This window comes from Microtus ochrogaster, chromosome 4 (assembly GCF_000317375.1).
Source record: "Microtus ochrogaster isolate Prairie Vole_2 chromosome 4, MicOch1.0, whole genome shotgun sequence".
In the NCBI taxonomy this organism is placed as follows: domain Eukaryota; kingdom Metazoa; phylum Chordata; class Mammalia; order Rodentia; family Cricetidae; genus Microtus; species Microtus ochrogaster.
In genome coordinates this window covers 76,492,331-76,504,967 of record NC_022011.1, presented here as the reverse complement: position 1 = coordinate 76,504,967, position 12,637 = coordinate 76,492,331, and the positions used below count along the sequence as shown (strand labels likewise).

At 40.4% G+C, this 12,637-nt stretch overlaps 1 protein-coding gene across 4 annotated transcripts in view; it reads right to left on the bottom strand.

The window, feature by feature from the left end:
* Positions 1-504: 504 nt before the first annotated feature.
* LOC101992922 (sodium channel protein type 2 subunit alpha) overlaps positions 505-12,637 on the bottom strand; it is a 118,504-nt gene continuing 106,371 nt past the window's right edge. For 3 of the 4 annotated variants that reach the window (XM_026778687.1, XM_013345868.2, XM_026778686.1), the window contains exons 24-27: positions 10,542-10,679; positions 9,810-9,914; positions 5,510-5,780; positions 1,446-2,641 (exon numbers count right to left, since the gene is read on the bottom strand). In XM_026778687.1, the coding sequence (XP_026634488.1) occupies positions 1,446-2,641; positions 5,510-5,780; positions 9,810-9,914; positions 10,542-10,679 (1,710 nt within the window). Of the gene's footprint in view, positions 2,642-5,509; positions 5,781-9,809; positions 9,915-10,541; positions 10,680-12,637 lie in introns of all 4 variants that reach the window. The other variant, XM_013345869.1, reaches the window with a different exon arrangement.

The window sequence follows — 12,637 nt, the reverse complement described above, 5'->3', positions numbered from 1 at the left end:
GAACAGGGGAGCTCTTCTTCGTTCACTGTAACCCATTGCTCAGTGTCATGAAGAATACGTTCCTGATGGAAGGGTTTGCTTCACTTCACCCTGACATATGGCTTCCCTTTTAGACAGCGGAAGGGTTAAGATACAGCAGCATCAGCAAGAGAGACATGCAGCAGAGACAGCTTCAAATTCTAAGGGAACCAATGACACCATGTCACCTGTTGGAAGCTTGCAAACTATACTTAACTGTGGTACATATTTGATGCAGTTAAATACTGTGCTTACATCATTTTCGTTTGCTCAAACATGCACCACGGGGCAAAATTACTATTTACAAAGCAGACTTGTTTTTGTTTTTAAAGTGACATACACTATGTCAACCTTACCAAGAGCAGAAGATGGCTAAACAATACTGCAGGAAAAAGCAGAATCAACTTCAGAAAGTGGCAGTGGGGATGGTTTTTGGTCAGTTCGGGTTTCTTAGAAAGGACTGATAGGATATTTTTTTTTTTTTTGCCAAAGGACACTTATCAAAAAATGTTATAGTCATGCTGCCAGGACTCTGAGCATGTGATGGTCTCTGTGTGCATGTGTATGCATGTGTGTATACATGTATATGTATATACACGGCCATATACATATATACATATATACATGTACATATAATGAGTTATGTAAAAATAAAACAACTCTTTGATGGTTGTGACTCTATGGAACATTTACAGGCACGTTAAAATTCTCCTGGATGAAACACCTTAAAAATATGGATAGCTATTGAAGCACCTCAAAAATCTAAAAACATCCTGAACTAAGAAGTCAACTCTTTCCGTGTGTGATGGGGTATGTTCACGTGTGAATGAGCGCTGCAGCATGCCGTCATTGAAAATAGATCTCATTATACATAGAGAAATGTAGACTCCCCGCCTTAATCCCTTTCCCCAAACATAAACCTTTTTACAAAAATAGTCACATATAAGAGTAAACAACCCGTGAATTTAAAAAAAAAAAAGAAGGTGATCAATTCACAGCACACATTTTGTAGAAATATGGCAGGTGTGGCAGTTAAAACACAAACAGTGGTGACAGTTACTGCTATCAAGTGTCACGTGTTAAATTTACATAAAAATTTCACTTCCCTCCCCGTTTCCGTTGTTTCTATTGTCTGAGTAGCCATTGCTCTCCGCTCTGCAGTGACAGTTGGTTGTGAGAACAGAAACCTCCTGTCGGTGCTGTTGGTCTGGTGTAGTGAGTCCCGGCTTGCTGACCCCAGGTCCTGTCTTGTTATAGGCACTGACCTTAAATGTACACTTGTAAAGACAGTCAGTTTGGCATGGACCTCCTAAGGGAGTCACAGATACATCACCAATGCAGGCTGTAAACAGTTGGTCACAAAATGGAATTTTCTTGTGTTTTTTAATTTTTTTTTCAATTTTAATTTTGTTATTTACTTATTTATTTTACTTCTTACTTTCCCTGATATCTTTCCCTTTGTCCTCCTTTTCCGATTTGTCCTTTTCAAATTTCTCCTTCTCGGGTTTGGTCACGCTGTCATAGGAAGGTGGAGAAGTGGTGGAAGGCGTCACGTCAGTTTTCTCCGGGGTCGAATTCTCATTTAGTTTATCAATGACGATGTCCTCTTTGATGGGCGTTCCTTCACCTTCTTTGCCCTTGTCTTTTTTATATATAGATGACACTTTCTTAACTTTCTGTTTGAGGAGGTACCGCCTGTACGCTCTCTGGATGACGATAGCAGACACCTCCTCTTGTTTGCGTTTCAGAGTGGTGGTGATCGGTTCATAGGAGACTTTGGAGGGGTTGGAAGCCATGAACCGCTCTTCCATCTGGACTCGGAGGGCATCCATCTCTCCACTCTCCCCCAAGACCCGCTTTGTAAAAGCAAATAAGATGTCCAGGCAGTGGATGCGGTCTCCGCTCACCATGGGCAGATCCATGGCGATGAGCTGGACTTTGTTTGGCTTGGCGATGAGAAGGGGAGGATCCAGGGCAGCCGCAAAGTCAGAGAGCTTGCAGAACTCTATGAACTGAGTGGCGTCGGGATCGAACTTCTCCCAGACCTCATAGAACATCTCAAAGTCGTCCTCACTCAGGGGCTCTGCGCTTTCTTCTGTGGCGACGCTGAAGTTCTCCAGGATGACAGCGATGTACATGTTTACCACCACCAGGAAGGATATGATGATGTAGCTGACAAAAAAGAAGATCCCCACAGATGGGTTCCCACAATCCCCCTTCACCGAGCTTCCAGGGTGATCTTTTTCAGGGTCACAGTCGGGAGGTCCGCTATTTAATATAGGTGCCAGCAGTCCGTCCCAGCCCGCCGAGGTGGTGATTTGGAATAAGCATATCATGCTGTTGCCAAAGGTCTCAAAATTGAACATGTCATCAATCCCAACTTCCCTTTTAACGTAGGCAAAGTTGGACATCCCAAAGATGGCGTAGATGAACATGACCAGGAAAAGCAGGAGGCCAATGTTGAACAGCGCGGGAAGGGACATCATCAGAGCGAAGAGCAGGGTGCGGATGCCCTTGGCGCCTTTGATCAGGCGTAGGATTCGGCCGATCCTGGCCAGGCGGATGACTCGGAACAGGGTAGGGGACACAAAGTACTTCTCTATCAGCTCGGCCAGAAACATGCCTGGGAAAAATGATAGCCAATAGTGTTAAGGGCAGCGGAAAAAAAAGTTTTATACGATTAAGACAAGAACTATCTAGTTTACAAACTGCACGTATAAGAATTAAATACCAACAAATACATATTTATTAATAGTTTTAACATGGTCATAATATGAATATGTGTGTATGCCTACTCTAACCAACGAGAACTGAGTTACAGTTCATAGAAATGTATATATATTTATGCATATATAAAAATATAAGCATCACGTATGCAAGTAAACTACAATATTTATTCACTAAAATAATGAAAATATTTGGTGTTGTACCATAGAGGTCTTTATTCTAAATGAAGATATTGATGACCATTTTTCTTCATTAACATATCTTCTATCAGAGAAAAACCAAACTCTTAGAGGTCTAAAGATGTAACAAAGTTTAAAGTGGCTGAGCACAGGAATGGATTTATACTTTTAAAACCCGAGAACTATTGTTCGTGTAAGGGCTACAGGGTGAAGCATGTAGTTTTCAGCTCTATGTTCTACACGAGAACTCATGACGAGAGTATTTCCTTCTCAGGTAGCTGAACACGTGTACCACAGAACATACGCTGGGGAGGCAGATTCACTCGCAATAGAACTCGAAATCTTGCCTAGATGACCAAAATGTCAACTTTTGTTTTCGTTAAACAACATTTTCAGAGTCTTTCCTTCATAATGAACAGAGAGCCACGTGAACTAGTCTGCACGTTTTGACACGGCAACAGTACTGTATTCGACGGACAGCCAGTAATTGGAGTAGTGATTGAACTTGCCCTAGGTAAGATAAATAGTCCAGGAAGGGAGCCTCGAGGCACGGCTTCTTTACCCCCAATTCTTTCTTTAAAAATTTAAAAAGTGTTTCAATTAATAAATAAAACAAAAACCCCATGCATATTTGTGGGGTAGCAGGTCATATTTCTATACAAGTATATGTTGTCTAACGTTTTAACATCTTTATCTTGAAAATGTTACCTTGATAGTAAACAGATTCCGAATCCTTTCTTGCCTCTTTAAAGCATGAAATGTATTATAGCTATCTGTAGTACTCCTACGGTGCAGTGAGCTTCAGAACGTTTTGCTTCTATGAACTGCAGCTCGGCTTCCCTTGGTCAGCTTCTTTTCATCTCTCCCTCCTTATACTATACTCTGCAGCCTTGGTCCACCATCCATTCTCACCTCCTATGAGGTCAGGGTTTTGTATTCCCCTTCTGTCTGCCTCACAGAATTCTGTCCCAGTAGGGCAATGTTGGTGAGAGGTAAAAACCCGGATACACACGCTCCTCCCTGTCTTTGTGCTCCTGTTTCCGATAATCAGAATAAAACCATACACAAGGAAACCAATTACAGGACCGAAAGAGCTAAGATGCTCCGTGGTGAAGAGTCCTCCTTCAGAGGACCGAGGGTCCACTCCCAATACCCACAGGGCAGCTCACAACTGTCTCTAACTCCAGTTCCAGGGGATCTGGTGCCCTCTTCTGGCCTCAGTGAGCCCTGCATGCGTGTGGCACACAGTCATATATGAAGGCAAAATACTCATACACATATATTTTTTAAATGACATGAATATTCTGACTATTTTATTGATGCCTATAAACGTTAATAATTACAATATACTTCAGTTTAAGTATAAATGACATTATGTCCAAGAAAACGGTGGATCTTAATTAAAAATAGCTTTTGCTAAAAAATGCAATCATCATCTAAGCTGTTGAAAACTGCTGCAAACTGACTTGCCAAGTGTGGGGCTGTCATGGCCTGCAGTGAGGACAGAGCACATTCTATCAAAAGTGTAAAAACACGAGGTACGCCTGGACACGCTTTTTCCCTCTCAGTATCTATATTCCTATTCCTCATGTAGGCCTAACCTGGTAACTGGGACCTCATTCAGTGGAGATTATTTTCCTCACACGATAGGGTCCTGATGGTTCCTCTCAGTATCAGTAATTAATAATTAATAATAAAATAAGAGCCAAGACTTTCCATAAATCCTGTTATATTTGCTTTTAGCTTCTTATTTGACATCTTCTACATGAACACTTAATATGTTATGAGGAAAATGAATCCTGAATACACTCTCCATTTGTAAAAAGAAAAACTCTAAGCTATAGAGAGTTATCTGAACTTCAGGAAACCGTGAAGTCTGTGTGTCTTATGTATATAAATGCACACATACACTATTCCAGTTATCAAAGCGATCATGTCTATGTATTATTTGACTACTTTTAAGGATTTATGCATAAGTGAGTGTTACTTGTTTATTTGAGATTTATATATATTTTTTAAGTATAAAGTGGTCTGCCTGCACATGTCCCTGCAGGCCAGAAGAGGGCACCAGGTCGCATTACAGATGGTTGTGAGCCACCATGTGGTTGCTGGGAATTGAACTCAGGACCTTTGGAAGTGCAGCGAATGCTCTTAGCCTCTGAGCCATCTCTCCAGCCCTACTTGTTTATATTATAAGAACATGATGAGTACAGGAGACAACCTAAATTGTAGTTATTGGATTTGAAATTGAGGCAAGATAATAAAAAGAAAAAAGTATGTAATTTCATGAAGAGATGAAATAGCAAATATGAAACACCAAGAGGAATGGACTATTAGGCTTTATCTAAAATTTTGAAATTTTAAGAAATATCTTTACCACTTTTAATCATGGAGTATAACTATTAAATACTCTTTCCCTCCTTTTTCTTGTTTTTGCTTTTTTTTTTTTTGAGACAGGGTCTCACTATGCAGCCCATGTTATCCTGGAATTTGATATCTGCCTGAACCTCCCAAATATGGGGGTTACTGGCATTTCCCCCACACCTGGACCTATTAGGTAAAAGGGTAAAAGCTCCACTTCTTACCTACGATGGAGAGAATGACCACCACAAAATCAAAAATATTCCACCCAATGGTGAAGTAGTAATAGCGGAGGGAGATGAGCTTCAGCACGCACTCGCCCGTGAACAGCACGATGAATACCAGGTTGATCCAGTAGAGGATGTTGGTCATCTCCTGACTCTGGTCGTCAGTCTCCACCATCATGGTGACCATGTTGAGGCAGATGAGGATCATGATGCTGATGTCAAAGACTTGTTTGGTTACAAAGTCAAAGACCATCCCTTGAAACTTGTTCTGAAACAAACAGCACAGACAAGCACACTCACACATGTGTTAAGAAGATCTTACCCACTTACCTGGTTCTGACTCAGTAATATGAAAACTTATCTTCTGTGAAAGCATACCGTTCTTGGGTCATCTGTTGTCAACAGTTTTATGTATTGGGATAGCCAACTTTCCCCAAAGTAAATTGCTTCATGAATATTAGTCATACTATAAACTTTGTAAAGAAGAGTATTAAGAATAGCTGATGATCTCAGTATCCCAAGCATCAGTATGTGATTTGGATGGACAGTCAGTATTTGCAGTTATAGTAAACATTTTTACTCCATGTGCTGGGAGGTGGATATGAATACTACTTTTAAAGAGTGAATAGATACTTGTCTTAGATTTCCTCTTGCTTTCTCCCCAGCCTCCTCCAACTATGTTCTAGTCTCAAAGCTTCATTATCTTCCATTGTCAACTTTATAATAGTTAGACTTTAAATTATAAATAGGTGGTTCTTTGTTTTTGTTCTGTTTTGTTTGTTTGTTTTCTGAGACAGGGCTTCTCTGTGTATCTTTTGCTTTCCTGGAACTTACTCTGTAGACCAGGTTGGCCTCAAACTCACCGAGATCCTCCTGTCTCTGCCTCCCAAGTTCTGTGATTAAAAATGTACACACCACACCTGGCTTTAAATTATAGTTTAAGAAAAAGAATATTTGTGAGAAAACTGATATAATCAGTTAATCCAGATTCTCTTAGAAGCAACAATTGGTCTTTATTTTGTCAACATGACTAGACAAAGCTCCTTCAGATTTCTTGCCGATATAGCGTCTTAATGGGATTGCCTCAATGTCCAATATCAAGTCTGAGTCCCTACCAATACAAATCTTAGGGCACTGGGTATATTAAAAGAAACTGCGTAGTCCTGGAGGCTTGGCTGTTGGAGGAGGCTGCTAGTTAGTTCCCGGTTGCTTAGCTCCAAAATAGTTACACAGAAACGGTATTAATTAAATCACTGCTTGGACTATTAGCTCTAGTGCCTTATTTGGCTAGCTCTTACATATTAATTTAACCCATCTCCGTTTAATTTGTGCATCTCCATGAGGTCATGGCCTGCTAGCAAAGTTTTAGCTCATCTGTTGCCAGCAGGGGCTTCACGGCTTCTTTTGTCTCCACTTCCTTTCTCCCAGTTTTCCCCTCCTGGCTCTGTTCCCCTATAGCTCTGCTACAGGCCCAAAGCAGTTCCTTTATTAACCAATGATATTCACAGCATACAGAGGGGAATCCCACATCACTTGGCCAACCGAAGCACATGTTTTATAAATTAATCTGGGTCCTAAACCCTAATTACAAACCCTCAGTCCCTCTTTACCATTCTTTTACCTAATACTCTTTTTTTTTCTCCTTTTTTTGTTGTTGGGGGACTAGCAAAGTCAATTAGTGTAAATACATTCTTCATCAGCTTTATTCATTTCAAACTTGCTGGGTTCCCATGTTCCTTCCTTGTGTCACTCATCATCTGATAAACTCAATTCCCTTTCTTTTCTAACCTGAACTCTTCATTCTTGGCTCACATCCTGTGCAATTTCTTCTGCGCTCAGCCACTCTCTCCTTTCCAGAATGGTTTTCACTACGCTTCAGACTTAATATTTTAATTCTAGGAAACCCTTGCTCTACTTCTGAATCATTCTCTTCTCTATTCATTTTTGGCTGCCGAACCCTACAAACGGGATGCCCCTGAACTTCACCTCACGCATCCTACACGGCATCTCCGAACCTCCCATGGGTACAGCAACAGTTCATCACTCCTCTTTTTGACTTACAGTTTCCATATCAGAGGAGTGGACCCCTTTTCATCCCACTTCAGTAACAGTCCTCAAACCCATCCGCTTTCCCTCTGGTGTTAGCTATCTATGGTCTCCAAAGTAGTTCCAAACTTTGTCTGCAATGCACACACCACCATCTTTGTCCAACTTGTAAAACCCAAATGACTGCTTTAATGGTTTCCTAGAGGTCTTAGGATGGAGATAACTCCTATAGATGCTGACCCATTTAATCCCCTTTTTATCCACAGGACCTAGATGGACTTCCACTCTTGGCACTCCATGTGGCTTTCCTTTCCTGTCAGGGCTTTCACCTAGACAAGGCTCAGTCTCAACCATGCAGCTAATTGATACTTCTTCATTCTTCTTGGCTCCTTAGTAGTGAATCACTTCAAGAAAAGCTTCCCCTGGTTAGTCAGCTCTCTTTTCCTTAGCGGTATTCACAGCTAAACGCTTCTACTCCTTCTCCGGCGTGTTCATTTTGTCGATGCATTACTTGGACAGTATTTTGACTAGCCCTGTGTTATCTTTGCTTTAGCACTTCCTTCCAGGTCCCGTGCTCTGCTCTGACCCTCAATTCCTTCACGCAATTCCGCTGTTCTCATAAGAAGATTCTAGTTATATTGTTAACTAAGGAAATTATGTTTTGAACCTTGAGTCTTCCACTTAGTAATTCAAATGTACCCCTCTTATTCTTAATATGCTTATTCCTAAGAGTATGTATTACATCAGTTTCCCACTATTCAAAGTGTATTATTTCTTGAAGATTGGGCTCAGGTTTTACTTTTCTTATCTTTTTGTCTAATGTGACAACTCACTGTCTCTGAGTTATTGGCAGGTTGCCATACTGAACACTTTATTGAACCTAGTTATTTATTGCTGCCAATGGATTCATAAAAATCAAGAATCTTGGAGAATACAAATTGTTCTTAAACTGTTGGTACTGAGTTGGAAGAGCACCAAGAATTAATAGCTGATGTGTTCCTTCAGAAATGATGGAAGAACTGAGGGACTCACTTAACAGTCTCCAAAAAGAGCTAACAGTAACTTAAAATGGCCAATAGCACTTTAGGTATCCATAAAAACTACAGTTGTAATTGGCTGTTGTAGAATGTAACTTCGCTGTATAGAAAATGCTTCATTTTACATCCTTCACTAGACATGCCATGATGCTTCCATAATCTTTTAACAAAAATAATCTTCCCATGTAGAAAGTAAAGAAAAGGAAAAGGTTGGGAAGGTGTAGAAATAAGCCAAAATAATTCTCAGTTTTGTGCTGGTTTGAATGAGAACGGCCTTCACAGCCTCTTATATTTGAATATTTGGTCCCCAGCTGGTGGAACCATTTGTAAAAAGTGTGGCTTTATTGGAGGAGGTGTGTCACTAGGGGTGGGCTTTGAGGTTCAAAATATTGGCACCATTCCAAGTTAGCGCTCTCTCTCTCTCTCTCTCTCTCTCTCTCTCTCTCTCTCTCTCTCTCTCTTTCTCTCCCTCTCTCACTATGGATCAAGGTATTAGCTCTCAGTTACTCAGTTACTTTTCCAGCACCATGTCTATCTGCCTGTCTGCTGACACGTTCTCTGCCATGATGGTCATGAAGTCTAGCTCTCTGAAATGTTAAAGCCCTAAATAAACTCTTCTACAAGAAAAAAAAAAAGAAAGGAAAAGAAAAAGAGGAAAAAAAGAAAGACAAACCAATGAGCAACTGGAAGAGCTATGAAAGCCGTAAAAGGTATGGCATGGCCCCACTTCAGGGCAGAGGGTTTGGGAAAAATAGGAATATTGGTTTACTTAAAACCAGAAGACAAAAGCCTGGGACTGTGATTGATTCGTGATTCCATTCACCCTCTGAAGCTGAGCAGGCAGGGAGACTACCTAAGCTGTGCCAATCAAGAGAAAAGACAGTCAGAGGCTGTCCATTGTGTGCATGTGACATATGTAAACATTGTAATAGCTTCCCTACATTATAAGACTACTCTCAATGTCACTAATTCTCTGGGGTCTACCACCATTTGAGATTAAAGAAATCATTCACATGTGTTTTACATGATTGTACATAACATATTATATATTAAATAATTTTGACATATGCACACACATGTCATATATTTAGACTAACAAGTAAGATATAAGTAAGGGGTTGCAAATTCAGAAAAAATACTACTCTTGGCACTTTGACTGTGAAAATGACAGACACCAGTGACTTCTCACTAATAAGGAAGAACTCTGTTCTTACAGCAGGTCGAGGGATGGGCTTCTGCGGTTTCTTGGATCCCAGCTTCTTCATTGCATTGTAATACTTCTTCTGTTCTTCTGTCATAAAGATGTCCTGACCTCCAAAGTAAAGAGAGAAAAGCAAAGCACTGTTAAAACCATGCTCTTTACCAGCTGGGAAATCTGTCTGCCTGCTTGTGTGAAAGCCGGCACCCGTATGCTGCTAATGAAGCTCCCAGTCAACATGTTCATTATGTCATAACACTGCTAATGATGCGCTCAGTCAATATGTTAGTTACGTCACAGCACTGCTAATGATGCTCCCAGGCAACACATTCGTTACGTCACAGCACTGCCAATGATGCGCCCAGACAACACGATCGTTAGGTCACAGCAGGCACATCCATACACTGGAGCCTTCAAAGCGTTGTATCTGAATTACAAGTGACCTCAACTCTTTTCTTTTTAAATTTTATATTTTCAAGGCAGGGATTCTCAGCGTGACACTTGCTGTCCTGGAACTCACTGTCGAACAGGCTGGCCTCGAACTCACAGAGATCTGACTGCCTCTGCCTCCCAAGTGCTGGAATTAAAGGCATATGCACCACCACATCCGGCTGACCTAATCTCTTAAAACTCATGAAATCTCAAAAGAACTTCTGAACGTTGCGTCGTTTCCCTTGGCAAAGACATTCTGCAGCACACTGGACCCAGCTCGCGCTTCACAGCACAGAGGGAGTCTAGATATACTTATCTTCTTCTTCTGTTGGTTGAAGTTATCTATGATGACACCAATGAAAAGATTCAGTGTGAAGAACGAACCGAAAATAATGAAGATGACAAAGTAAAGGTACATGTACAGATTGTCTTCGTATTTGGGTTGCAACTCTACCTAAAATATGGAGAATGGTAACCATTAGATTGCAAAGTTTCATAAAAAGTACATCATTGAGTTTTCAAAGCTCTAAACATGAAACAGACAAATACTGGCCAGATTTCAGGAACCACCACATCTAACATGCCTGTTGAATCCTGCAAGACTATTCAGTGGCTTGAGAAAACGAAAACATTCATGCAAAAGCTTAAATAATTATAGTAATCTCACCAAATAAATCCTTAACTGACTGAGAACATTGATTTCCTCAATAAGCAAAGATCTCAACACAGAACATGGATAGAGGCACCTCATCCCACAGCAAAGTCAGAGTCTCATTGCTCTGTTTTAGAACAACTGATATTTACTTTCTCTGCCTAGTCCTCTCACCTGTGAAATGGAAAAACTAGACCCTATACCTTTTAGAGTAACTTGTGCATGTTAAATATGCTAGTATATAGAAAAGGGCTTAAGGCCAAGATCAGCCAGTAGTGATGGATAGGTGTGGAATGTTTAATAGTACACACTTCCCAGGCCAGATAGAAATGACATTGTACGTGTACTCATGAGTAGGTTGGTAGGGTTTGTCCTTCCTGATAGTGCGTATAGTGACCCTCTCTCTCCAATAGGCGGTTTGCATTACAAAGATCCTCTGTGTTGTCCAGACCTTGGATGAAAATGAATGATAACAAAAGCTGTTGATATCAAAAGCTCAAGTCTCCCAGGACACTTCTAATAACTCAGTTAATCAATCATGATGATAAAGAATGCAAACTGCAGCTTACTGTGTCATGACATCCATTCTGAGGGTGTAACAAACATATTTTTAAATGAAATATGATAAAGTAAAATGTAAAATGATTGCAAAACTAGGTATTATTGCTGATCATTTGACTTATCTATGTATATGTATGCCTAACACAGTAATATATTTTCAAGTTTTATAAATTAAATGCAATATATTAAAGTGTCTAACGTATAAACTTAAGTGATATACATTTTTGTAAGAAAACACAATTCGGGTACTTCACAAATCCTGATGTGTTTATTCTTCTGCAACCATAGCCACTACCATCACTGCTGGCAACATTAGCCTCCACTTTTGAGAGTTGATACCTTGATATTTTTGAACAGTAGGTTGATTTTGTACCAATCTTGAACCAATAAACGAAATTGTGGTGTATGTGCGGTTTCTTTGCATTAAGGCATCCACATTCATTTCTACCACTATATAACATTTACTCATTGTTATTATTTTCCAATTAATTCCAATTCTGTCACTTCAAAATCTTCTCACTTCTGTACATAGATTAACTATCCTATACACTTGTACAGGTGTAAAAATAGCTTAAGAATATGCTGCAAAAAGACACACATATATATATGTATATATATATATCAGGGAGATCCACTTGCCTCTGCCTCCCAACTGCTGGGATTAAAGGTGTGTGCCACCACCGCCTGGCTGTCAAATAATATCTTAATGCACAACTACTTTATTTTATTCATCTAGTGGTGTATGTGTGTGTGTGTGTGTGTGTGTGTGTGTGTGTGTGTGTGCGTGCTTGTGCATGGATGATTAATGAAAGCAAAAGCCAGAACCTGGCATGGTGGCACAGCCCTTAATGCCATTACTCAGGAGGAAGAGGCAGGCGAATCTCTATGAGTTCCTGGCTAGTTCCTGGTCTGCATAGAGATTTCCAGGTCAGCCAGGGTTACACAGTAAGAGCCTGTCTTGAATAAATATATTAAATAAAAAATGAAAGTAAGAGTGAAAGCCAGGAAGTCTTTCTTGTTGTCTCAGTTAGCTTTTGTCTTTGGCCATATGGGTGAGTGTGAGAGCTTCAGCAGCAGGCAGTTTCTGCTGGGTTACTAACAGAGACGCACAGTAAGTTGTGTGCCATGTAGGCTGTTGCTAAGGTAGAAATAGCTCTGGATGAGCTAATCAAAAAGGTAGAGAGAGGACCAGCTTCTGG